Source organism: Rattus rattus, chromosome 9 (assembly GCF_011064425.1).
Source record: "Rattus rattus isolate New Zealand chromosome 9, Rrattus_CSIRO_v1, whole genome shotgun sequence".
In the NCBI taxonomy this organism is placed as follows: Eukaryota; Metazoa; Chordata; class Mammalia; order Rodentia; family Muridae; genus Rattus; species Rattus rattus.
Window position 1 is genome coordinate 96507688 of NC_046162.1, and position 26347 is coordinate 96534034.

A 26347-nucleotide genomic window follows, 5' to 3' on the forward strand; every position below is an offset into this window, starting at 1 on the left:
TTATGCCCCCTTTTCACAGTGCAGTTTCTGCCTCAGAGTGGGCCTGGGTGCCTCTTCTCCCAGATCCCTGCCCCAGATCCCTTAGACTCTAAGACTTGGGTGGTTGCTCGTTATTGAAACCCTCTGAAGAGCTCTCTGGGATGAGGTGAGAGCTGAGACTTCTTCCTCCTGTGGAAAATGATATTTGTCTTGGATAAGAGAAGACCCCAGAGGGAGAGACATGACTTTGTCTGCATGGTTCTAAGGATGATTGGGTGAAATGGAGAGAGGGCTTATTCTACATTGCCTAATCAAACTGGTGCACGTAACAGCCGAGTATGACTGCAGTTTAGTCTGAAAAGAGATAGTGAGAATCTTAGCTGTCAAAAGATCCTGAGTATTACTACCTTGAGGGACAATGAGTTGTTTGTCCTTTGGGACAGTTTAGTAGGGCTTCTGCATGGAGATGAGGCCTTGCATTTGCTGACCCTCGAGGCCCCACCCGCCTGCCCCTGTAGGTTTCGTGGTCCCTTATGCACTATTGTTGTACCTTCTCTCCTAGGACAACATTGAACTGGCGTTTGATGACTTGGAGCCAGTCACAGATGACTCAGTGGCTGCTGTGGACCAGGCCTCCCACCAGTCCCTGGTAGGAATTGTTAAGGAAGCATAGGCTAGCCCCGACTCTTTCTACTCGCTTACCTCTGGTAGATCCCTCCCAACTGAGCTGCTGCCGGGGCTGCCACTGTGGCCTGAGAAGGATCACACCCATATAGTATGCACCACACAACTACACTCAGTCTGCCTGTGAGGGTGCACACTCTCCTGCCTAGCAGAGTGGGGAACCAAAGTCCAGAGTCCCAGCCAAACAAGAAAATGTCCCTCTTCTTTTGCTACCTGAGGCTCAGACCCTGTCCTAAGCCTGGCCGAGCCTTCAGTGTACTTGCCACAAGCCCTGATGTCTCCTGCTGTTGGTTGGAGGTGTGGGGGTGAGACTCCAAATCAAGAGGCTATGATCATTCCTTTCATGGTCAGGGAAGACAGATGCAGTCTCCCAGGGCCTTCCAGGAAGCAGCAGCACCCTCAAACAGGGAAACAGTGTAGGGACAAAGATGTGTATATGAGTCCTCACTCCACAGCCTTGGAGACAAGCTGCCACCCTGTCTTGGATATCTTGTTGCCCAGGGCACTGGCTGGCCTCATGAGAAACTGGCATTTGGTAGTTGTCTTCCTTTCCAGAATTTGCAGCCTGTCCGTGTTGTGTTTTGGAGAGTGATGTTTTTGCTGGGCAGCAGAGCTCTTTTTTTTTTTTTTTTTGGTTCTTTTTTTCGGAGCTGGGGACCGAACCCAGGGCCTTGCGCTTCCTAGGCAAGCGCCCTACCCCTGAGCTAAATCCCCAACCCCTGGCAGCAGAGCTCTTGATCTGCTTTGGCTCTCCCTGTCTGCCCTGCAGTGGGCCCTGCTGGGCTAGCACAGGCGTGGGAACAAATGCCTAGAGCGCAGGGAGGCTCTCCAGGGAAGATGGAGTTTCTGTTCCTAACATCTGGGCTCCTGTGGCGGCCTCCCTGGAGAGCCTTCACCATCTTCAGAGAGGAGGTTGTCCTGGCGTCTCCTGAGCAGCAGGGGGCAGACGTGTGTTAGGCTGTAAATCAGGCATCCTCTCCTTGAGGCCTCTGCTGTTTGATGGTTCTGGGGAGGGGTCTCCAGTGCCACGTACTGTACCGCGTCACTCCTTCTTGCTATTCATATCCAGCTTCTGGTCCTTCTTCCATATTCACCACCCACTGGTCCTTGGCCTTCTGGGAGTCAGACCTGACTCCCTTCTATGGGGAAAAGATAGGCAGTAGATCAGAGAGACCAATTTTCTTATTTTTCTTTCTGCCAGGCAAGAATGGGGTGTGAGCAGTTCTTCCTGCCTAAGGAAGACAAGAGGGATACACAGAGACACAGAAAAGGCACCTTCAGGCCAGATATGGCCACAGGCCTGGTTTACTTGATTTCCATGGGGTATTAGAAATAAGAATTCCAGCTTCTCTTGAAAAACCAGAGGCTTAGAGGCCAGGCAAGTAGCTCATTTAGTGAAGCTCTTGCTGTAAGTGTGAAAATCGGACTTCACCCACGAGACAGACAGGAGATCCCCAGAGAAGCTGGCTAGCTAGACTAGTCAAATTGACAAGTTCAAGCAAAAAACCCTGTCTCAATATATAAGGTGGAGACAAGCTGAGGAAGGAAGATCCCTGGCATTCACCTCTCCTCCACATGCGTGTGCACACATGAGAGAGAGAGAGAGAGTGGGAGAGAGAGAATGAGAGAGAGGGGGAGGGAGAGAGAAAAGAGAGAATGAGAAAGAGGGAGAATGAGAGACGGAGGGAGAGAGAATGAGAGGGGGGAGGGAGAGAGAATGAGAGGGGGAGGGAGAGAGAAAAGATGGAATGAGAGAGAATGAGAGGGGGAGAGAATGAGAGGGAGGGAGGAAAAGGGAAGAAAAGAGAATGAGAGAGGGGAGAGAATGAGAGAGAAAATGAGAGAGAGGGATGGAAAGAGAGAATGAGAGAGGGGGAGAAAGAGAGAATGAGAAAGAGAGGGGGAATGAGAGAGGAAGGAAAAGAGAATGAGAGAGGGAGAGAGAAGAGAGAGGAAGAATGAGAGAGAAAGAGAAAGAGAGACTGTTCGCCAACACCTACTACAGGTCCTTCCAGGACAGTAGTCTGCTTGAATGGCCGTCATTCCCTTCAGACAGGGACACATCCTGCATTTACCCACTCTGCCTCTGTTGGCCACTACCTCTAAAGAGTCACCTGCCTCAGGGGTTTAGTCCTTGTGTTTGTGGCCAGCAGTGATCTGGGCACTCTCTGGACTCTCCCCACGGGGACTGATGTTAACCCCACAGCCATCATTTCTGAAGAGCCTTCTTTGAAGCTGGGTGTGGTGGCACATGCCTTTAATCCCAACACTCTGGAGGCAGAGTCACATCCATCTCTGTGTGTTTGAAGCCACCCTGGTCCACCTAGTTAGGCCCTATTTCAAAATAAATAAGCAGAGAAAAGCCTCTTTTGAGCTTTGCACAGACTTACAGACTTGGTCGCAATGAATCCACAAGGGAGTGAGAGTAGTATGGAGGCTGACCTTGCTTCCATGCCCTCTGAGGGATAAGGATTGAGGAGAAGCTCTAAGTATGGATACACATCAGAAGCAGCTTCAGTCTTGGGTACCTTTGGACCCCAAGTCCCAGCAGTCTTTTGTGGTGAATTCTTAGCATTCTTTCTCAGCTCTTTCCCCGCCTATGCCCATCTCATCCACAAGGTGTCAGCAGTGAGCAACCAGAGCCACACCGTTCAAATTCAAGCACGTGTGACTATAGCTGTTAGTAGTGTGTGGTTGGGAGGGGATGGCTCCTTTTGCACAGCGCCACGCAGCTAAGCTGGATCTCTTCCCTTGTCCATAGGTTCGCTCACTGGCCCATGCCGATGAGGCAAGAGGACTACTGTGGCTCCTAGAAGAGGAGGCTCTGGTGCCAGGTGCGACTGAGGATACCCTCCTGGACCGTCTGTTCTCCTATTATGGCCCCCAGGAAGGTGACAAAAAAGGTAGGCGGTGCCTGGAGGACAGCCCTTCCGATTTGGAAAAGCCGATTTGGAAAAGCCAGGCAGACTTTCGCCCTGTGTGTCAGTGTCTGGGTCCTGACAGTCAGAATTTTGCTTCACGTACCCTCAGGTCAGAGTCCTCTTCTGCGCAGTAGCAAACCACGGCACTTTCTCCTGGGCCACAGCCATGGTACCAACTGGGTGGAGTACAATGTGACCGGCTGGCTGAACTACACCAAGCAGAACCCAGCCACCCAGAATGCACCCCGGCTCCTGCAGGACTCCCAGAAGTAAGGCCATCTCATACCCTGACTCTACAACTGTTCTCTGAGTTCCCTTCCTCTGGTGATATGTCGGAGTCCCACCACTAGCAAGGCAGATAAGCCTCTGGTCTGAAAGACAGCAGTCAAGGCCACGAGGACGTGAGCACACAGGAATAGCCTACAGAAATAAGCGATGGGAGACATGGTTAGAAGTGCCCAGAATTGTCAATGTGGACCGCTCCCTCACTCTTCAGGGAAAGCAGAAACAACACAGTCAAACTCTGTGGCACACACCTACAGCCTCAGCACTCAGACATTAGTAGCAGGGGTGTCAGAAGTTCAAGGTCATCCTTGGCTACATTTTTAGAAGACTTTTTTTTTTTTTTAATTATGTGTATTTGAGGGGAGGAGAGGGGTACATGTATGCAGTGCCCAAAGAGGCCAGAAGAGGGCATCAGATTCCCATGGAGTGAGAGTCACACAGACGCTACCACTAGCTGCGGGTCCTCTGCAAGAGCAGTCAGCACTTCGAACTGGTAATCTATCTTTTCAGACCTCAACTAAATTCAGAAATGAAAAAATTGTTTTAAAACCCAGAAATTGATGGGTGGTGGTAGCGGAACATTCCTTTAAGTCTAGCACTCTGGAGGCAGAGGCAGGTGGATCTCTGTGAGTTTGAGGCCAGCCAGGTCTATAGATCACTCTGTAGTTCCAGACAGCCAAGGCTGCACAGAGAAACTCTGTTTTGAAAAATAAAACAAACCTAAAACCCAAAACAAACAAAAAGGGCAGTTAAAAACCCAGAAATCAGGCTGGAGAGATGGCTCAGTGGTTAAGAGCACTGACTGCTCTTCTGGGTCCTGAGTTCAAATCCCAACAACCACATGGTGGCTCACAACCATCTGATCCCCTCTTCTGGTGTGTTTGAAGACAGCCACAGTGTACTCATATATATACATAATAAATAAATCTTTAAAAAAATCATTAAAATGTCATAATGAAATCCATTAAAAAAAACTAAAAACCAGAAATCATGTAAGCCCCACCATTCATTCAAGTCATAGACTGTTAACTTCTCCTTCTGTAGACAGGAGCTTGTCTGTCTATATATCCCTGCCCTACGCAAGGGAGGTAATGCACAGAGGTGAAATGCATAGCATTAGAAATATCCCCCCCCCCCAGTTGGGGATTTAGCTCAGTGGTAGGCGCTTGCCTAGGGGCATAAGGCCCTGGGTTGGTCCCCAGCTCCAAAAAAAAAAAAAAAAAAGAACCAAAAAAAAAAAAAATATCTCCCCCTGGTGAGGAGGAGCAGATTGCTCCCACTGTCCAAGCCCCTGCATGGCCTCTGTCTATCTCAGGTTTTTGCTTCTTCTGGTTTTGTTGTAGGATATGGGGCATACTTGTGTGTGTGGTGTGTGTGTGTGGTGTGTGTGCGTTTGTGTGTGTGTGTGTGTGTGTGTGTGTGTGTGTGTGTGTGTGTGTGTGTGTGTGTAGGTGACTCCTAAGGAGCTGGAGTGACTGCAGCCACTGTTTCCCCGCATTGTAACTCCTTTCTGGGCTTGCCTCTTCCAGAAAGATCATCAGCAACCTGTTTCTGGGCCGGGCAGGCAGTGCCACAGTGCTCTCGGGCTCAATTGCAGGCCTGGAAGGTGGCTCCCAGCTGGCCTTGCGCCGGGCAACTAGCATGAGGAAAACCTTTACCACTGGCATGGCAGCTGTCAAGAAGAAGTCACTGTGCATACAGATCAAGCTGCAAGTGGTAAGTGTCCAGCAAGGTCCCAGCTCCCTTACTTCTGGCAGTTGGGGCACTCAACATGCTCATGGCATTGGTGCCCACTCAGATCCACCTGCTTTGATCACTGCTCATGGGGTTGCTAGGACTGGCCAGCCGGGCCTGAGGAGGGCAGAGATGCCGGGGCTTACCAGTGTCCTAGCAGGTGGTGGACCAGTTGCTCTCAGATGAGGAGTGGAGGTACCAGACAGCAGAGCACTGAAGGTGGCCCCTTCCCCTTTGGCAGGATGCCCTCATCGATACCATCAAGAGGTCCAAGATGCATTTCGTGCACTGCTTCCTTCCTGTGGCCGAGGGCTGGCCTGGGGAGCCCCGATCTGCGTCTTCTCGCCGAGTTAGTAGCAGCAGTGAGCTGGACCTGCCTCCGGGAGACCCCTGCGAGGCTGGGCTGCTACAACTGGATGTGTCCCTGCTCCGTGCCCAGCTTCGGGGATCCCGCCTGCTTGATGCAATACGCATGTACCGCCAAGGTGAGACATCTTCACTCCCAGCCGAGCCCTGGAGCTCTTTCCCAGCGCTAGCCCCATCCTGCCCTGCTGCTGTTCTGTCTAGGGACCGGCTGGAGGTCTCCTTCCTTCTGAAGGTTCATCCTTTTGACTATTCCCAGACCAACCTGTTGCTTTATTACTTTCTACTGTGAGACTCCTCTCCTCCTCCTCTCCCTTGCTCATTCTAGTCCTACAACACACACACACACACACACACACACACACACACCACATGCACACGCACACACACATGTACACTCCATCCCAAATGCCCTATCATTTGCTCTCTCAGCTCCTCTTGCCCACCATCCCTGGTGTGGGCCGGTGAGCTCTGCCCGTAGCAGCAGATAAGAAGACTCAGTGCCCTTTCAGCTCCATCTGCCCAAGGGGAAACAGGTGCTAAATCTCTTGGAAGTACATAATATTCCCAAGAAAGGTCAAAAAGACCCTTTTAATGGACCCAGCTCCAGAGGGGACGAGGTCGGTGGTAGTAGCAGTTGCCATCCGTACAGTATTTATGGCTCGCCAGGTGTTCCTCCCAGCTCTTTCACACAATAATTCACAGCAGCCTCATGAAGCAGTCACTATTATCGTCCCTAAATCAGGAGGTAAAACTTAGAGAGGCTAAAGAGTGTGCCTAGGGTCACCCAGGGGCAGAGCTGGATTCCAGCCAGGCCGTTGGCTTGTCCAGCCTCTTGCAGAAAAATTAAGAATTGCCAGGTTTCTGCTCTTTTTCCTCCCCAGCACCTAGAAGCTAAGGCTGGGCCCCACCCACGCACAGACAGGTCCCTCGAGGTATCCCCACGAGCACCCTCATTTTTCCTCAGCAGTGAAAGCCAGGAAACAGGCTCCCTACCCTGTTCTAAATAAATCATCGATCTGTCCCCACGTCTTGATATGGAGTTGGTGTTTATTATTTCAAAACCAGATTGTTACCGCTCTGAACCAAAATCAATGTGCTTTACTCAAACAAGCAGATCGATGAGGCCAACGGCAGCGGCCTCCCCCTCCCCCGGCCCCCAGCCACCATCGATAGCACTGATGATTAATTAAGATGCCAGGCGTCCAGACCTGCTATCCTGGCCCATCAATTTAATTGCAATTCAGATACAATCAATAGCTCACTTTGTCTCGGCCCCTCGGCGGCCCCCGCCTCCTGTTTCAATTACCAGGCACATGCATCAGCCTCATCTCCCAGTTGGAGGGTTTCCCAGAGCTGGCTGGCCAGAGCAAGCCCCCAGCCGGCTGTCAGCAGCCCAGGTGTGAACTTCACTCCTGCCTCCAGCAGCAGCCTTGGTGACCTTGGGCAAGCCCAAGTGGCTCCAATCTCAGGCCTCAGTTTCCTTGGCTGAGAGCTGAAGCAGATTCTTTCTGGCTTGAAACTCTGTAATCTGGAGTGGACCTTTTGGCCCTCTACTGTGGGCCTGGGGCAATCGGTATGACCGGAGTCTATTCCTGCCAGCCTCTATCCTGAGTCAGGAGCCCTCTTACCCTTCGCTTGACCTCAAGCCCAGACGCTCTGTAGGGGAAGAGAACTTCAGGGTTTTTTGGTTCTTGTTTTTGTCATTTAGCTTTAAACTCAAGGTCAAGGTGGGGCAGCCCTTCCATAATCCTGCTTCTGGAGACAAGAGACCAGGAAGTCCCATTTTACTGAGCGTCTACATGCTAAGCTGTGCTTACTACATGTTTTCTGACTTGGTCTCTGTGACTGCCGTGTGGAATAAGGTCCAGGGCCCTGTTTAAAGGTGAAGATGGACCTGGAGTGTGACTTTAGCTCTTGATAGAGAAGGGAGCCACTACGCAGGAAGCCCTCTCAATGAAGATCATGGAGGACAGCTGATTTGGGGATGGCTGGGAGGTCTGGATGGCCTCTCTAGGATGCTTTCTACCCTTCCAAGTTCAGGACTCTGATAATATAGAGACTGAGTGAATCCTTGCAGCCGTAATAAGAAAAAACAATAGGACAGCAGATTGTAGTTGAAAAACGGTGGGGCTAGCCTGGGAATCCAGACCCAACTCCTTACAACCGTGTGACTTTGACCGAGAGAGGCAGACAGAATGTATATTAGATATTTATATATTTGCGGTGTTGGGAATGAAGCCTGGGGCTACATCCATGCTTTACCCTGAGCTAAAGCCTTCATATCCTGTTGTAGACTCAAGGGTCTGTGCTTTCTAGGCCTTCCCTGTCTCCAACAACCACAACCACCACCATCCCAGCTGCCCTTCACCTCCCTGACCCACCTGCCCAATCAAGCTGGGCATGGGGGATCTGACTCCGGTTCTTTCTCCAGGTTACCCAGACCACATGGTGTTTTCTGAGTTCCGCAGGCGCTTTGATGTCCTGGCCCCACACCTGACCAAGAAACATGGGCGTAACTACATCGTGGTGGATGAGAAGCGGGTAGGTTTGGGTCTCTAGGATCTTTGCCCTCCTCACTCATGCAAAGCCCTCTGCCCATCTTTCCCGACATTGCAGGCCGGTTCCTGCTCAAGGTTACCGAGTTCCCGCCAACCATGGCTAGGACAGACACAACACTGTGGCAACGTGAAGTCAGCTCAGAGCATGGGCTGCAGGGATTGGAGGGGAGCCACTGTTGTTGAAGGCCAAAGATCTGCGTGTCTGTGTCTTAGGAAGCCAGACAGTCAGACTGAGCCAACATGCCAGAGCCTCCCAACTACACGACTAGATTTGTGTTTTGCGTATCCTACTGATGGCTCCTGGGTCCCTTGGCCTCGGCGTCCATTCCTGAAGCAGGAATCTGACTAGGGTTGGGCGAGCCTCCTCCTTAGGAGGAGGCTGAGATGGCGAGTCTCCTCTATGCCAGGGCATATGGGTCTGCAAGCCTCTTACAGTTCAGAACTGCAGAAGGAGCGTCTTCTTCACTTTACACTGCCACCTCGCCCTCCAGAGACAACTCCTCAGGCAGCCAACAGGCTCCTTCCCTCTCCACCGGCCTCGTGCTTCCAACTTGACTCTCAGCACCTCAGTCCTCAGGAGGCCTCCCTGAGGGGAAGGAGAGTCATGGCATGGCTGGTCTGTCCCTGCACATTCCACCCGCGCCCTGACTCACAGACACACACGCATGGAAGCCTCAGAGATGTCCGTAGTCTTGGGGCTGTCAGGGTCCTGCCTCACCTCTCACAGGTCCTGACTTCATCCTGGCTCCCCCTCTCATGACTGCGGACTGTACCCGTCTCCCTGGAAATGCTGTCCTTCCCAGCCGTCCTTTCTACATGAACTTCTCTGAGCACAGCATCCTACTTGTAGGTGTCCCCTGCAAGGTGACATCAGCAAGACCTTTCCAGTCTGGACCAAATCTGTTCTCTGATTCATCGCTATTTTTAAAACATTATTAGCCAGGCAGTGGTGGTGTGTGTGTTTAATCCCAGCAGGCAGAGGCAGAGGCAGAGGCAGAGGCAGAGGCAGAGGCAGGTGGATCTCTGAGTTCAGGACCAGCCTGGTCTGGTTTACATAGTGAGTTTCAGGACTGTGTAGCTAGGACTACACAGAGAAACCCTGTTCCAAAAAAAAAAAAAAAAATTACTTCATTTTCTGCTCAGCCGCGACACCGTGCCTAACCTACCTGACACTTAACTTCCATCACCTTCAGTCCTCCTGAGCTCCCATAGCTCTTCCTCATCCCTACTCTGAAGGGCCAGCCCTCGGGTGGCTGTGCTCCTCATGTTAGACTCCCAAGGGCCAGGGAAAGAAACGATGCAACTCTGTAGACTTAAATCCCTGCAGGTCTGTGGGCTTCACCTTTAGGTGGGCCCTTGGCACGGCCCAGTGAGGCTTCTGTGTGTCCTTCCTTACATGGCTTTAGCACAGGCTCCTGCCTGCCCCGCCGTTCACCACCTTTCTCCTCACATCTTGCCCCAGCTCGCCTTCCCAGTCTTCTTCCCAGCAGACCACCTTGACTCTGAAATCAAGGGTCCAGCTTCTTCTACGTCTTTATGCTTCTCTTCGTCTTCCACCTCCTTCCCACCCCCCATCCTGCCTCACGTTTTCGTGCAGTTCTTTCCTCTGTGGCCGAGAACTCGCTCCATCAGGGATAACCGTTTATGCTTGACCTTCAACCTCTCCTAGCTCTTTTGTCTATTAGAGCGGTTCCAGAGATGTGGCCAGGATACAGCCTCTACCTGGAGGAGGCCCCGAGGCCAGCTCCTGAGCTGTCTCAGCTCTCTAGCCTGAGGCCGTCCAGACTCCTCCCCCGAGCTCCTCCGCTGCCTGTTTCCGCCCTGGGGTTCTGGGGCTGCACTCCCCGTCACCTCCATGTTGCCAGAGCCACTGGACACTTTTCTATTCTCCGTTCCTTGAATTAAAAAAAAACAAAACGATTAATTTATTTTTATGTCTTTAAGTGTTTTGCCAACATGTATGTGTACAACTTGCATGCTTGTGCCCATGGGGGCCAGAAGAGGGCATCAGATCCCTGGAACTGGAGTTACAGATGGTTGTGAGCCACCGTGTGGGCACTGCGGATGGAACCCGGGTTCTCTGGAAAAGTAACCAGTGCTCTTAACCACTGAGCCACCTCTTCAGTCCCTTAAAAAAAAGATGTATTTATTGTGTGTACAGCATTCTGTGTATGAATGCTCTACTTGCAGGTACGCCTGCAGGCCAGAAGAGGGCACCAGATCTCACTATTGACAGTTAGAGGCCTCCCTGCTGGGATTTGAACTCAGGACCTCTGGAAGAGCTGCCAGTGCTCTTAACCTCTGAGCCATCTCTCCAACCCCCTCCCCCCATTTTTTTTTTTTTTTTTTTTTGAGACAGGGTCTCATTTGCAGTCTTGAGTCTCCTGAAAATCACTAGGTAGACCAGGCTACCCTAGAACTCACAGAGACCCATCTGCCTCCAGCTCCCAAGTGCTGGGAGTAAAAGTGTGTGCTACTGCCTGGCTGTTCCTTGAGTTCTTGACTTTTCCGACAAGAGGCTCTGTTCTTTTGAAATGTTTCCTGCTCGCCTTCTTTGCCGCCATGTCTAGTTCCCCAGTGCCTGCTCTAAGAGCTCACTCCCTCTGGAGGTTTCTGCTTCTACTCTTCACTTTTAGTAAAGATCTCACTCCCCAGTATGCCGTCCGTGGCTCTGTGGTCTGTCCTGCCCCCTCTTCCTGGACAGCCTTGTGCATGCCCATCACTTCTCTCAGCACATAACTTGATGATCTTGGACCAGTGCCTCAGCCGGACTGCTCTCCTGCACTCCAGGCGTACACAGTTATCTCACTGCCTTCTGGAATCCTCTTACCCCACACTGGGCACGCTCAGACCTCTCATTCTCCTGCCTCTCAAACCTGTTCTTCTTCATATATCCCGTGCCTTTGTGAGTGACCTCTTCAACCCTGACTCTGTCCCTTCCTGAGAGAACCAAGTGAGTAGCACTTAAATCCCCACCCCCTCACTCTTGCAACACATTCTTTCTCATCCTGTGACCCCCGGCCTTTGCTCAGGTAGGCAGCACTGTCCCAAATGCCCCTTTCTATCCGGTAGTTAGAGTCTCAGGTTGTACTCCTGGGGTCCTCCTCTCCCCACTTCTGACTAGCTTCCACACGCCTTTTGTTTTGATGTACTTCACTTGTCTTCCTCTCACTTGTCTTGCTCTCCAGCCTCACAATTCAATTTGTTCCTCTTCTAGTCACCTCTGGTCCCCAGAGTGGGCATAGTAGCGGCACCATGGAAACCTACCTAAGGGGCTCGTGGAAGAAATGATGGGCTTTCTAGCAGGGACCAAGGGGTGGGGTTGTGGGGTGGGGGGTAAGTCCATGGAGATGGCGGCAGCCTGTGCAGGCCTAATGGCAACCTTTCTCTCCTCAGGCTGTGGAGGAGCTGCTGGAGTCCCTAGACCTGGAAAAGAGCAGCTGCTGCATGGGCCTGAGTCGGGTAAGTTGCCCACAGGTGGGCAGCCAGGTGTTTGCTCCCTAGTGGCCCCAGGCAGATGGCTGGGCCTCCTTTCTGTTCTGCTGTGTTGTCAGACCTTGACATCTCCCTGTGTCCCTTCTGAGTCCTGTTCCCAGCTCCCCATTGGCTACTCAGGAACTACCTTTTCTTCAGCCCAGAAGCCAGGGTGTAGATGTTCCAGCTTCAGCAAACCACTTTCTTGCCAAGATAGCTAACTGATTCAGGACTGAGGCCTCTGTTGGAACATGGCTCTGAACTCGGCCTGAGGCCCATCTGGAGAGTGGGGAACAGAAGGGCTGGATCTGGAGGGAGGGGGCTGGGAAGACTTGAGGTAATAGGAAGACTGTTCCAGAATGTTGCAAGGGTCTATCAGAGCAAGCAAGGCCATGGTGAGCTGGGCCACCATCTGCCCACAGGACAGATTCCTCACCTCAGTGGAATGTGTAGCATGAATAGCAGGTGCCCCTGACCTCGGCTCACACTAATGGGCCAGCTGAGCAGTCTTTCTACAGGCAGGCAGGAAGCCATGCCCACATCTCCCTGGCTAGAAGGCTTGGATAGGAGGAGTTCGTGAATGTGCTCTGGGGACTGGCGTGGAGCAAGGGCAGGGCAGCAGAGAGAGAGTCACTGATGCAGTGTTCTTCTGTCAGCAGAGAGGAAAGGGTCTCTGGTCACAGGGCCTCTTGTGTCTTCTTATCTCAGCGCCTGCTGTCCTTGGCTCTCTCTCTTCTGTTGAATCTTCACAGTCCTATCTGCCCTGTTCGTTGCCTTCTAGTCCTGTTTTTCCTTACTCTCCATAGTCAGTGTTTGTTCCCACCCCCCACCATGTACACACACACACACACACACACACACACACACACACACACACACACAGCGGGTGCGGCACAGAGAGACACACATACACATTCACACACATCACACATTCACATAATTATACATAATTCATACACACACAGAGACACACACAGAGACATCTAACATACACAGAGAGACAGATATACAGACATACACATACTCACACACACAGATACACACACAAATACACATCCACAGACAGGCAGACAGACAAACACACACACACACACACCCCTTTTCTGAAACTCAGAGACTGCCAGCTGGGCTGCCTGCAATCAAAACCATTCCTTGGGCTACTCAGTGCCTCTCAGGTTAGCTCACACCCAGGTTTTTCTGTGAGCTCCTCCCCCTCTAGCCGGCTGGACCGCTGCAGGCTGGTACTGGGAGTGGCACTCCTCCAAGCCAGTTCCCAGTTTCCCAGACACATCTCAGGCAGGAACAGGCCTGTACAGGTTGCTCTTCTTCTGGCTACATCTTAGACCCTCAGCTGTCCTGAGTCCTTCCAGGCACCAAGCTGAGGCAGGTGAGCCACAGGGGCTACTGGTACTCAAGGGAAGGGGGCAAGACTAGCTGTTTGCTTTGGGACAGGAAGCTTTAACTGCACTTAGCACTGGCCGGTGAGCAAGGGCTGGTGTCTGTCATCATGCTTCAGTGGAGGCCACTGGTCCCTGAAAGGTCAGGCCAAGGCTCTGGGAGTCTGGGCATCTCCTGATGATGTAAAATCTGCATTAATGGAATCTGAAAGAAGGAGATGGCGAGAGTCTTACCCTAATTCTTTTTCTCTGTGTAAATGTGCATTCATGCATATGTGCTTGTAGTGGGTGCTATTGAATAGAGGCCGGGTTGAATCTGGTGTCTTTCTCCCTGGTTCCCCACTGTATTTATTACTGTTATCAACGTTACGTTTATTTATTTATTTAGAGAGAGTTGGAGGGTGGATGGGCACCCTTGTGTCAGAGAACAGCTTGTAGAAGTTCGCTCTCCTTTCTACTATGTGGGCACTGTGGATCTAACTCAGTTCACTCAGCCCTGTCAGTCTTAAGTTTGTTGAAACAGGGTCCCTTACTGAGTTGGGAATTCACTGACTAGCCAGACAGGACAGCCAGCACACTCCAGGACTGTCCTCTCCCTGTGCCCTACCCTTTCCCCAGGACTAGGGTTACAGACAAATGTTACCACACCTGACTGATTTGGGTGCTGGGTTTGCTTTTATAACAGGCATTTAACAGGGTGAGCCATCTCCTCAACCCCCTCGAAAATGACCCTTAACTCCAGGAATGCTGAAGGGACTTGAGGCTTGTGTCTCTAGCCTTTAGAACATTATTTCTCAATGTGTTTCTGAACCATTTTGGCTCTCGGTATCCACCCTCCTTTTCCCTGTTCGCTAACCATCACGTTTGCTTGGCCTAGGAGCAAACCCTTAGAGGCTCCCATATCTATCACTGGAGACTGAGGTATGAGTCAGACCTAAGACACATGGGAGTCCCACTTTGCCAGCTTGTAGGATTTGGGACAGAAGCACAAGAACGGAACTGGTCTTAGAGGATGAGACTTCTGTGAGGTTACCAGATGCTACATTCAGTCCAGGTTTAGGCTCTCTCCCTACTTCTTCCCTGAAGGGGACTCTGGGACCTTCCCCTACAAGGACTTTATATTACCTGTGCTCTTCTTGATTTCCCGACCAGCCAAAGGGAATTCTCTTTTTCTCTCCCCCACACCCTTTTTAAAGATATATTGCTTATATGTGCACATATGCATGTGCATGTATGCCATGTGTATGAAGGTCCACACAGGCCAGAAGAGGGCATCAGATCCCCTGGAACGAGAGTTAAAAAGTAATTGTGAGCCACCAGAGATGGGTGCTTCGAACCAAAGTCAAGTCCTCCTGGAGAGGAGGTAGTTCTTCTCTTAACTGCTGAGCCACCTCTCCAGCCTGCCTTTCTTTTTAAAGATAAATTATATTTACTCATCATATCATTTATTTACTTGTTTGTTTATGGATGTGTGCGTGCCACAGTTCATATGTGGTCGTCAGGATAACTTGAGATAGTTCTCTCCTTCCACTCCAGGGTCTTGGGGATCAAACTCAGGTTATGAGGCCCTCAGAGGGAGATTTCTTGTGCTCTGTCCCAGGTAGGGTGGGTGTATACTTAGTGCCTTGTCAAGGATGCCAGAGTCACCATCCCCTGCTCCACTTCTCTCATAAGGCCAGTGCTCAGGGCAGCTAAGAGTGAGAGGAACAGCGCCCAGCAGGTTCCCTACACATCTGTCTTCCAGGCCCCCAAACCTGTATGGCAGGTCCCTTGCTTGGGCCCATTCACACCCACCTCACCAGCGTCTTGATAAGAGTGTGAAACCTGGGGGTGGGGGTGGGGCACCGACATGAAAGAGGAGGTGGCTGGAATGAAGCTGAGCAGGAGGGGGATGGGCAGGGGCCCCCCCTCCACTCTAGTCTTCCCCCCACATGCAGATCTTAGACCTTCCTCTCACACCCAGACACACCGTCTCACTCTTCACCTGATGCCAGGTGGCTAGAGCAGTGCTTGGGCCCTGTAGCCTGCCGTGCCACCCAGCAGTGACAGGATCACAGAGAGAGCTGAAGGGCCTCCCCTTCTTGTTTGACCGGTGAGGGCTTCCTGTTCCTCTGCCTGGCGTCTTCTCTGTGTGCCACAGTCATTTCTTTGAAGTTAGCCTTCCACCTGGGCCTGGCCCTTCCCCCGCTGCCCTGCTGTAGCACCTCCCCTCCTCTCTTGGGCAAGTGGATTTTCAGGCTGTTCTCGAACCAGGGTCCACACTCCCTAGGCTGCTGGCTCCCTACGCCAGCTGCCTGTCCCCCTGGCACCTCATCTCATCTCTTTGCTGCCCCAGCCTAGCCTCCTGCTTTTACCAGACTGCTTCCCCGACAGGTGTTCTTCCGGGCAGGCACGTTGGCGCGGCTGGAAGAGCAACGAGACGAGGAAACCAGCAGACACCTGACCCTGTTCCAGGCAGCCTGCAGGGGCTACCTTGCCCGCCAGCACTTCAAGAAGAGAAAGGTGCTGCTCTAGGGGCGCCCCAGCATAGATGGCACACAGAGTACCTGTGGGAGGGCACGCAGGATACGTGCCAGGGAGGCCAAGCAGTCATCATCTGAGAAGGAGGCGGGAACCTCCCGAGAGAGCACCGTGCCTGGGCCAGAGTGGGAAAAGTGTTTGAGTGCCGAGCGGTGTGGGCATGTGCCCCAGCCAGGGTACTGTTGTGGGAGTGTGGGGGGAAGCAGGGCCCAGGCAAAGGTGGGCTCTGGTTCACGGGCTGCTCTATGAAGATTAAGGAGCTGTGTCAGCGACTCCTTTTCTTATTAGCAAGTCCATAAAACAGCCAGCACCGCCGCCTCTTGTGTTTCAGCAAGATTAGGTTTTATAGCACAGCTAGGCCAGGGTGCTGGAAATAATCAGGCAGCAAATAAAGCAGATGAAATTATTCCTAATGACAGTGGGACGTGAGTGCCCTGCGCACCGCTCCTGGGCCCGCCCACTCTCAGAGGGGTGAGGGACTGTGGGAGCCAAGGTAGGCAGGAAAAGGGTCTGGTTCTGGGTCGAGGGTCCTGGGGAGTGGACCCAGGGCTTGTGCGGGTGGCGGGAAGTGGCTTGGCCGGGGGAACTGAAAGTCCATCTTGTGGCAAACTCACCTGCAGATCCAGGACCTGGCCATCCGCTGTGTGCAGAAGAACATCAAGAAGAACAAGGGGGTGAAGGACTGGCCCTGGTGGAAGCTCTTCACCACTGTGCGGCCCCTCATCCAAGTTCAGCTGTCTGAGGAGCAGATCCGAAACAAAGACGTGCGTGACCTCCAGGGCCTGCTGGGTCCTGGGAGGGATTCCATGTATACAAGGGTCTTGCTGGTTTGTCTTGGGCTAAGGTACTCTTGGCATCAGGTGACAGAGCTGGTATCTTTGAGCTTTCCCATCAAGCATTTGTCCCTCTGGAATGCTGTCTGGACCCTAGGTAGCTTCTTAGGATAAAATGGCAGGCATCTACTGCTTATGGAGAAGGGTCTGGGCTCAGGAGTCCTGGGAGGCTCTCCCGTTGTGGTTGTGCCTCCCCTCTGTGTCCTCGGGGACAGACCTGGGGTCTTCACCCCTCACAGCATCTCATTTGCTCCCTGCAGGAGGAGATCCAGCAGCTACGAAACAAGCTTGAGAAGGTGGAGAAAGAGAGGAACGAGCTTCGGCTCAACAGTGACCGGCTGGAGACCCGGGTGAGCGGCTCCCGCCTCCAGACAGACTAGCCCACTGCCCCAAAGCCCCCTGCCCTGGCCCATGAGCCCAGAGTTCTGGCTGAGTGACCACCCCCTCCCCCAACCCCAGATCTCAGAGCTGACATCGGAGCTGACTGATGAACGCAACACAGGAGAGTCCGCCTCCCAGCTGCTGGACGCGGAGACAGCCGAGAGGCTCCGGACTGAGAAGGAAATGAAAGAGCTACAGGTGAGCTAGAGGTGAAGACCAGGTGAAGACCGCAGGCTGGTGACCGACTGGTGACCGCCACCCTCTGCTCCCCTCCCGAAGCCGCTGCTCTCCCGTACTAGTCCCACATCTCTGCTGGCCTGGGGTAAGCGCATGGCCTCTGGTTAGGACACTGGGGAGGACTGGCGAGGCTGACGGCCGGCCGTCTCCTTCAGACCCAGTACGATGCCCTGAAGAAGCAGATGGAGGCGATGGACATGGAAGTGATGGAGGCCCGGCTCATTCGGGCAGCCGAGATCAACGGGGAGGTGGATGATGATGACGCAGGTGCGTGCAGAGCGGAGGAGGGGGGCGCAGGCCTGGATGGTGTCTGCCCATCCCTGGGTAATCACATGCCCTGTCTCGCCTTGTCTCCCCTCTCTGAGCCCTTTCCATACTAAAGTACAGTAAATAGAGGGGAAATTAGAGTTGCTAAATCCAGGCATGGTAGCGCGTGCTTGTAACCCCAGATGACCGAGTCCAAGGTCATCGGCCACAGAGTAAACTCAAGGATGGCCTGAGGTGCGTGAGATCTTGTCTCAAAAGCCAACCAGGCAAAGACTTCAAAAGCGCAATGTCAAGGTGCCGAAGACAAACTGGTTGAACCGCTGCGGTAATGACAAGGGCCGTGGACCTGGAGGCCTCCAGGGAGAAGATAGAGGGTCCTGTCACCCTCTCTAGAGTTTCCCTTCGTAGTGGCTCCTTCTAGCCATTGTTCTTAAGACTCCTAAGTCCTTCTGGCCATCTCTGGGTTGCCTGCCCCTCCCTGGGGACCCTTGACAACTCAGGAGCTGTCTGCCCCAACCCCGCAGGGGGAGAGTGGCGGCTGAAGTACGAGCGAGCTGTTCGGGAGGTGGACTTCACCAAGAAGCGGCTTCAGCAGGAGCTGGAAGACAAGATGGAGGTGGAGCAGCAGAACAGGAGGCAGCTGGAGAGGCGGGTGAGGCTGGCCAGGGAGCCCAGGCCTGTGCAGATGGGGCTGGGGGCTGGGGGGGGGGGGTGGAGGGGGGGGTGGGGGATGGGGCTCAGTGCCATGTCTGTTGGTAAACAAGCCAGAGGCAGGCAGACCCCGTTAGCCAGTCCTGAAGGGGCTACCAGGAACTACTGTGTGGGTATTACGCCTTGGTTCTGCCTTGCCCTGGTCTCGCCCTGCACCCTGGTCTCGCCCTGCATCCCAGCCTCTCGGCGGCTGCTGACCACGCACACTTCTTCCACCTCTAGCTTGGGGACCTGCAAGCAGATAGTGACGAGAGTCAGCGGGCACTGCAGCAGCTCAAGAAAAAGTGCCAACGGCTCACAGCTGAGCTGCAGGACACCAAGCTGCACCTGGAGGGCCAGCAGGTCCGAAACCACGAGCTGGAAAAGAAGCAGAGGAGGTAGGTGGCCCCGTCCTGCGCTCTCAGAGCCTCCAAGCCACAGGACCTGCACTTGGCCAAAACCCTCATCTACATGGTCATCCATGCTGTGACAGGAAGCAGGCTCTCTCCTGATCTCCCAGGAGGACTCGGGCTGTGTCTACTTGGAAGGCCACATCTGTTCACATGTGTTCTACTTGAAGTGTCCCTGTCATCTGTCCCAACCATAGGAGACAGGCTTTACAGAGGTGGTCCAGAACCACGGGGTTCCTGGCCCTGGCGCCCCCACCCCGCCTTGCCTGAGTCGCTCTCACTTGCCTCCACTGCATAACACACTCTCCTGACTAATGTCATTAAACTACCGTGCCACTTCCATCTCATTATGGTAATGGCACAAAGGAGGGGGCAACCCTCATAGGAGAAAATCCAATCTAAATTAATTTCCCTGGCTGGGGATGGGATGGGACGCTTTTATTAGCATCATGAGGAGCCCACACACCCTGGGAACAGTGGGGTGCCCTAGGGAGCGGGAACAGCAACTGTTTCCCCTCTGCCAGCTTCTATAAAGGTACCAGTTACCTTTGTGAAGGGTGACCTTACCCTGTGACCCTGGGAATGAGAGGGGCAGAGCCGAGCCCCCGCTCCTCCCAGTAATGAATTAATTACCTTACGGGTCCCCAACTCCCTGTCACATTCTTGAGGAACTGCTACCTGTGACTCTGAGGAGGACGAGAGAACTCAGAAGGTTTTTCTGTCCCCTCTAGGACAGCCAGGCAGTCTACTTCCCTCATTCTTTAACCCCACTCTGTCCTTTTACCTAAAGACTGGCACTCATAGGAACCCCAATGAAGGTGCCAGCTTGGCCTAGTTACCATGTCGCTGCACCCCCGCTGGGCAACTTATTAGGTTTCAGCTACCTGGAGTTTTCTTACTTTTATTCTGCTGTGGGATGAGGAGGGGGCTGTGGAATTTCCACAGGAACCTGATTAGCTATGCAGAGAAGGTGTGAGAGGGATTTCAGCAGTTTGTTCCTGATCTAGAGTCATTGGGCAGGAGGTGGAAGGACGGAAGACAGAGGAATCAAGGGGTGGCTTTGGACCAAGGGCCTCAGAGCACACTGCCAGCTGGGCCTAGCAGGAATGCTGTCCAGCCCAGCATGGGGTACCCTGGTGGTGACTCTGGTACTGACCAGAGGCAGATGCCAGGGGTGGGGCTGACGGCAGCAGCTGTACCTGACGTTGCTGAGTCGTACACAGAGTGGTACACGCGGAACATCATTTCTACTCACCCTGCTGGCACTCTGCCCTCACCCCGGCACCTTATTTTTTTATCTGTTGGAGAATGTAGAGATTTGTCTCTCGAGGCAAGGCTTGGCCTGCCTCTTTCCCAGAAGCAGTGCGTGGGACCCCCTTACACCCACTTGGTGTCTTGTCCCTATATATTATGGCACCTGACAGTTGCTGGGTGCTGGAGACCTGGACTTTGCCCTTCTGATGAGGCCACCATGCTTTCACACAGGTTTGACAGTGAGCTCTCCCAGGCACATGAGGAGACCCAGCGGGAGAAGCTGCAGAGGGAGAAGCTTCAGCGGGAGAAGGACATGCTCCTAGCTGAGGCTTTCAGCCTGAAGCAGCAGATGGAGGTACCAAGACTGACCCACTTCCTTCTCCATCTCCTCCAAGACCTGAGGACAGCCCAGCGTCAACCTCCTCTTCCTTCTCTCTAGGAAAAAGACTTGGATATCGCAGGGTTTACCCAGAAGGTAGTTTCCTTGGAGGCCGAGCTTCAGGACATTTCTTCTCAAGAGTCTAAGGATGAGGCTTCTCTGGCCAAGGTCAAGAAGCAGCTCCGGGACTTGGAGGCCAAGGTCAAGGATCAGGAAGAGGAGCTGGATGAACAGGCTGGGAGCATACAGATGCTGGAGCAGGTACCAGGGGTTGGCCAAGGGAGGGGGGAAGCACAGTAAGAGGTATCGCCACCCTCATCATTAACACAGGCCAGGTAAGGGCAAGGTCCACATTCATTTATCCAGTCAGTCAGTCAGTCAGTCAGTCAGCCAGCCAGCCAGCCAGCCAGCCAGCCAGCCAGCCTCTCAGTCACTCATTCACCTACTCATAAAATGTATGAGTCCTTGGTCTGTGCCAGCCACAGGGTGAAGATAGTTGAACCCCACAGAACTTTTCACAAAAGCAGATCCTGGTTGGATCCAGAGAGAAAGGAAAAGAGAGGATAATGCAGCCAGAGGGCCAGGAGCCCACAGAGCAGGTGGCTAAACAGCCAAGTCAGTTCAGGGGGACCTGCTCAGGGAGGGAAAGATCCGAGATCATCTCCCCCTCCCGGCCTCCTCCGCCGAGCCTTGGCCAGGCACTTAGTAAGGAGTCTGCAGCCTCCATGGAGAAGTTGGCTGCCAGGGCAAAGTAGAGCAGGCAAGGAGACTGGGGTGGAGGTGGCCTGCGCACCTCAGACGGGCCCGGCTGGGGAAGGAACCTCTTCCTGACCCACCCGCAGGCCAAGCTGCGTCTGGAGATGGAGATGGAGCGGATGAGACAGACCCATTCCAAGGAGATGGAGAGTCGGGACGAGGAGGTGGAAGAGGCCCGGCAGTCATGTCAGAAGAAGGTAAGGATCCCAGCTCCTTCTAGGCTGGCATACAGACCTGTTCTTTCTCACCGCTTTACAGAGACGGGCCGTGTCTTTCTACCTTAGCCCCCTGTATCGCACTGCTATGCTGGACCAGTAAGTCCTCTCAGGACTCAGGTCTGACCCCGGCTGTGCCTTTCATAAAGAGCAGCAGCTCCTCACCTGCTGCTCAGCCAGCCTCGCTGACTGGGTCCCCCACTCCCCACTGTATGGCGTCTACAGTGGCTCTAGTGGCTTGTGGCCTGCTGTCCCCATTCACGTCTTTAGGTTACCCCTAAAGCACACTCATCCCCACACCCTTGTCCTGGGATGAGACCCAGTGTGCATGGGCAGGGACCACTGGCCATGCACAAGAAGGACAGTGAACCCCTGTCCCCATGACTGCAGCTAAAGCAGATGGAAGTGCAGCTGGAGGAGGAGTATGAAGACAAGCAGAAGGCGCTGCGCGAGAAACGGGAGCTGGAGAGCAAGCTCTCCACGCTCAGCGACCAGGTACGTGGGGACCCCCACAGCTACCCGCTCCACTGGCCCAAGACCGGGGATCTTGACAGAACGCTGGGGGTGGGTGGTGCTCTGCAGCAGGTACCGTCCCGGGGTTGAGGAGGGCATCATCCGCCGCCCAGGCCTTTCTCGCTAGGCAGCACAATCCTGTTACACCCAGGAGAGCATCCTTGCTCATTTTGGAGAGTGTGAGGATTGATAGAGTTAGCAGTCAGCTTGGGAAGGGCGCAAGGAAGTCCAATGGTGGAGCTCAGTGCCTTCCCGCACGGTGTCCCCCAAGGTGAACCAGCGGGACTTTGAGTCAGAGAAGCGGTTACGGAAAGACCTGAAGCGCACCAAAGCGCTGCTGGCAGATGCTCAGATCATGCTGGACCACTTAAAGAACAATGCCCCCAGCAAGAGGGAGATTGCCCAGCTGAAGAACCAGGTACCTTGCTCAGTTGAATCCACTGGTTCCAGGGGTAGCCAGGACACTCGTTTGTTCAATTACCTTTTCTACAGCTTGCTGGCTCTTAAGTTAAGATGGCTGGACAAGCCACTCGGCGCAGTCAGGTTCCCTAGGGTCTGTGTATGCCCGACAGCATGGCTGTCCTAGAGTGGTGTGGATGAGGCCTCATGGCTACTAGAGGAGAGAACAGTGTATGCAGCACAGCGCAGCTGTGGCTCTTGACTGACATTCAAGAAGAAAGAGGAGATGGGGTTGGGGATTTAGCTCAGTGGCTAGAGCGCTTGCCTAGCAAGCGCAAGACCCTGGGTTCAGTCCCCAGTTCCAAAAAAAAAAAAAAAGAAAAAAAAAAAAAAGAAGAAAGAGGAGGAACAAGGAGAGGGAGGAGGAGGCGGAGGAGGGCAGGGGGAGTGTCTGGACCCCCTTCTTCCTTGTGAGCCAGTGCCCTGCACAGCCCTTGTGCCCAGAGCATGGCTGATGCCTCTCCCCTGGGTGGGGGGGCTTTTGTCCAGCTGGAAGAGTCGGAATTCACCTGTGCAGCAGCTGTGAAGGCACGGAAAGCAATGGAGGTGGAGATGGAAGACCTGCACCTGCAGATCGACGACATCGCCAAAGCCAAGACAGCGGTGAGGGGCAGAGTCCACAGGCAGGGCCGGGCGCTGAGGGAGAGTTGAGCCACGACTGTCTTCACCCCACACAGGCCTTTTCATGCCAGGGACTTCTGCAGGGTAGCACTCTCCTCTCCCACCCCAGGCCTCTGCTTTCCCTCGACTCAGAGCAGAGTCTGGAGAGGAGGGAAGGCTGGCGGAAGGGGAGCCAGCCAGGGTACACATCTCCCTGTTTAACCACCTGCCTCTGGGAGCTTGGCCGCAGGCCCTGGAATCATAAATAAAGACAGCTAATGTGGCTGAGGGATGTAAACAGGTGCCTCGAGATTAGCAGAAGCACCGATAAGAGGCTAGGATGCTAGGCTGCCTTTCCCTCCCCCTGCCCAGCCCACTGACAAGCCCAAGCACAGCTAATTAGAGCTTTTATTTAATGCCTCCCTTTTAATTCCCCACCTCTCCCACGGCCCATCCATCCATCGGGCTGAGTGTTCACTCCTGGGATGTGGCCACCCGAACCTCCCTCATCAGGCCAGGGACGGGGCAGGGGAGGAGCTGTTTAGCTGTTGGCTTCATGGCCCCTAGCTACCCCTGCTGCCGCTGAGAGATGCCAATCTCACAGGCTTGATTTATCTTGTGACATTTGTGCCCCTCAGCAGTTTCCAGGTGAGTAATTCAAATTCCTTAATTTTGTTAAAAAAGGCTGTTATAAAATTACCATTTTATTTAAATCTGAGTTAATAAATTTCTTGGCGGAGGCTTCCCCAGCTCCCCACAGCCCAGTAACAAGATGGATGGGGCAGAGAAGGAGCCAACGCAGTCATTTTGGTTTGGAATTACAGGCTAATAGATTCATTCATTTCCTGAAGCTGCTGGTGCCTGTCTCTTCCCCTCCCCCACCCCCGGGCTGGGAGAGCTAGATGACCCAAGAGTGGACCGTCCCCAGGGAGAACAAAATTCAAGTCAGGGCTGTCACCAACTCGAGAGTCCTTCCCGGTGGGCTGATATGGGCAGAGTGCATGCTGGTCTAGCTGGTGTACCTGGACGATGGGTCATTTGTTGTGGGCAGAATTTCTTCCTTCTCATTAGCCTTGAAAGAACGGTCAGAAAGCAGCTATCAGTTAGCACCTGGAAGCCCCAGGGTCCACCTGCCCCACACAAACAGCTCTGTCCCTCACCTCACTACCCAGAACCTATCGGGTAGCTTCGCCGGGTCTAGAACCCACTCCAACAGGCCACTCCTCTATCTCCCCACCCAGGACAGGTGGGATGGGTGGGACAGGTTTGGACTTGCCGGCCCAGGGCCTGAAGATGAGGCCTGATGCCCTCTGATCTACCCTTGCCCCTGACCAGCTGGAGGAGCAACTGAGTCGCCTTCAGCGTGAGAAAAATGAGATTCAGAACCGGCTGGAAGAGGACCAGGAGGACATGAATGAGCTGATGAAGAAGCACAAGGCGGCCGTGGCTCAGGTACCCTGCCAGGGATGACATCAGAGTGACCATCCTCTGAGCCCTGACTAGACTTCTTTTTCTTTTCTTTTTTGGATCTGTGTAACCCTGGCTGTCCTGGAACTCACTCTGTAGACAGGGCAAGCCTTGAACTCATAGAGATCCATCTGCTTTCGCCTCTGCCTCCACACCTGACTCTAGACACTTCCTTGGAGAGAGACAGTCTAGGTGTCCTGGCCCTTGATGGGGAGAGGCTGAATTTCTGTTTCTGGGGACCCGTTCTCCCCCTTCCCTCCTTTCCCAGGCCTCCCGGGACATGGCACAGATGAATGATCTCCAAGCTCAGCTCGAAGAGTCCAACAAGGAGAAGCAGGAGCTACAGGAGAAGGTGGGTACCCTGGGTTCCCCTGGGAGTGAGAGTTCAGGAACACTGGGCATGAAGCCTTGCTCTCCCAGTATGGAGGGTGTCTCTCTCTACCACAGAGCAGTGTGAGCTGGCTGGAAGAGCTAGGCGTGTAGCCACGTCGCCATGGTAGATGTCTTGGCTTCAGCTGCCTTGCTTCACATTTCTGTCCCCTCTCTGGTCCATAACATCCTTCTTCCTCTCAAAAGGGCAGTCAATATCAGTGCCAAGCGCAGGGGCAGGCGGGGTGTGGCTCGGCTCCTCTCAGCCTTCACTGTCAATCTCTCCCTGCCTCAGGCCTTCTAGTCACCATGGGGATGTTGCCTGTCCCAGACTTGTCGCTGCCCCGCCCCCTTCTGGACTTACTCTGGACTCAGTCCTTCCTTCTCCCACTCCTTCCACTCCTAGCTACAAGCTCTGCAGAGCCAGGTGGAGTTCCTAGAGCAGTCCATGGTGGACAAGTCCCTTGTCAGCAGGCAGGAAGCGAAGATCAGGGAGCTGGAGACACGCCTGGAGTTCGAAAAGACCCAAGTGAAACGTCTGGAGGTGGGTTCAGCTTCCTGTGCTTCACTGCAAGCCAAGCAGAGCTCTAGCAGTTGGAGCCGCGCATGCTCTGAAGGGCCATGCAAGCCAGAGACGCTCCCCAGTCCTCTGCCAAGCCGCTGGGCCAGCTGACAGGGTGGGAGCTCCCTTCCCGCCCGCCCGGCCTGCTCTCTGGGCCTTGCAGAGCCTGCCTCTTTTACATTCTGTATCCGTGCCTGCTTTCTGCCAAGGGACCAGAGCGGCTTAGCTTTTCGTCTTCATATTTTCCTCTGCTACTAGCTCCCCCTCCTGTCCCCCCCACTCACTCTCTGGTAGGGTCATAAATATGCAGCGGATGGCACCACTGCTCCGAGGGCTGAAGTCTGTTCTCATCTCATGGCTCACTCATCTTCCCCCTTCCTTTTTACATCCCCCCATCCCTCACTTCTCACCTCCCTTTCCAGCTCTGCTTCTTTCTTTTCCTCTATTACTGTCCTAGGTCTTTCTTACTCTGTTCCAGTGACTTCATTTCCCTCCTTACCGCCCTCCCCCCTTCTCCTTAACACCCTGCTTTTGGCTGGCCTCTTCTCATCATGCCTTGATTCCTTCATCCCCACAGTGGCCACTTCATACTCTACCCCAGCCCCGTCCTCTTCTGATCTCCTGTAACCAGCATGCTCCAGCCCTCCCCCTGTGAAAGAGAGAGACAAGAGAGAGACGTCAGGACCTTGTCTCTGAGTGTTCACCTGTAGTCTTGTCTTGAAGCTCTTCTTCTAAGCTTACAGACATCTGTCCAAGCACCACCAGGGCTGTCTGAGAACATGTTCAGAGCGGTGGATGGGGAGCTCCTCTGTTGCCCCTCCCCCAGCAGTCCCTCTGTCAGCAGAGCCCGCGGTAGGAGAGGGGTGGAAATAGGCGGGCAGCGAAGGGCATGACCCACCTGGACATGGGAAACCAGAGAGGACTAGAGGGAGCTTTTTTTCCTGTCCTCCAGGACCCCAGGGTGGTCACATTTCAGGCCCCACATCACATACAGAATAGGGTTTGTGTGGCTGCTGGGGGCCGGAAGAGGCTGTTGG

At 53.7% G+C, this 26347-nt stretch overlaps 1 protein-coding gene across 6 annotated transcripts in view; it reads left to right on the forward strand.

Annotated features, from left to right (window-relative positions):
• Nucleotides 1-26347, forward strand: part of Myo18a (myosin XVIIIA) — an 86640-nt gene that overhangs the window by 46746 nt on the left and 13547 nt on the right. For all 6 annotated transcript variants that reach the window (XM_032913902.1, XM_032913903.1, XM_032913904.1 and 3 more), the window contains 23 exons: nucleotides 542-628; nucleotides 3425-3566; nucleotides 3694-3853; nucleotides 5399-5585; nucleotides 5845-6088; nucleotides 8401-8510; nucleotides 11924-11989; nucleotides 15772-15900; nucleotides 16539-16682; nucleotides 17012-17101; nucleotides 17211-17330; nucleotides 17525-17636; nucleotides 18161-18288; nucleotides 18570-18724; nucleotides 20222-20345; nucleotides 20430-20630; nucleotides 21212-21322; nucleotides 21731-21835; nucleotides 22125-22271; nucleotides 22802-22915; nucleotides 24248-24364; nucleotides 24648-24731; nucleotides 25155-25292. In XM_032913902.1, coding sequence (XP_032769793.1) covers nucleotides 542-628; nucleotides 3425-3566; nucleotides 3694-3853; nucleotides 5399-5585; nucleotides 5845-6088; nucleotides 8401-8510; nucleotides 11924-11989; nucleotides 15772-15900; nucleotides 16539-16682; nucleotides 17012-17101; nucleotides 17211-17330; nucleotides 17525-17636; nucleotides 18161-18288; nucleotides 18570-18724; nucleotides 20222-20345; nucleotides 20430-20630; nucleotides 21212-21322; nucleotides 21731-21835; nucleotides 22125-22271; nucleotides 22802-22915; nucleotides 24248-24364; nucleotides 24648-24731; nucleotides 25155-25292 — 3015 coding nt within the window. The remainder of the gene's footprint in view (nucleotides 1-541; nucleotides 629-3424; nucleotides 3567-3693; nucleotides 3854-5398; nucleotides 5586-5844; nucleotides 6089-8400; nucleotides 8511-11923; nucleotides 11990-15771; nucleotides 15901-16538; nucleotides 16683-17011; nucleotides 17102-17210; nucleotides 17331-17524; nucleotides 17637-18160; nucleotides 18289-18569; nucleotides 18725-20221; nucleotides 20346-20429; nucleotides 20631-21211; nucleotides 21323-21730; nucleotides 21836-22124; nucleotides 22272-22801; nucleotides 22916-24247; nucleotides 24365-24647; nucleotides 24732-25154; nucleotides 25293-26347) is intronic.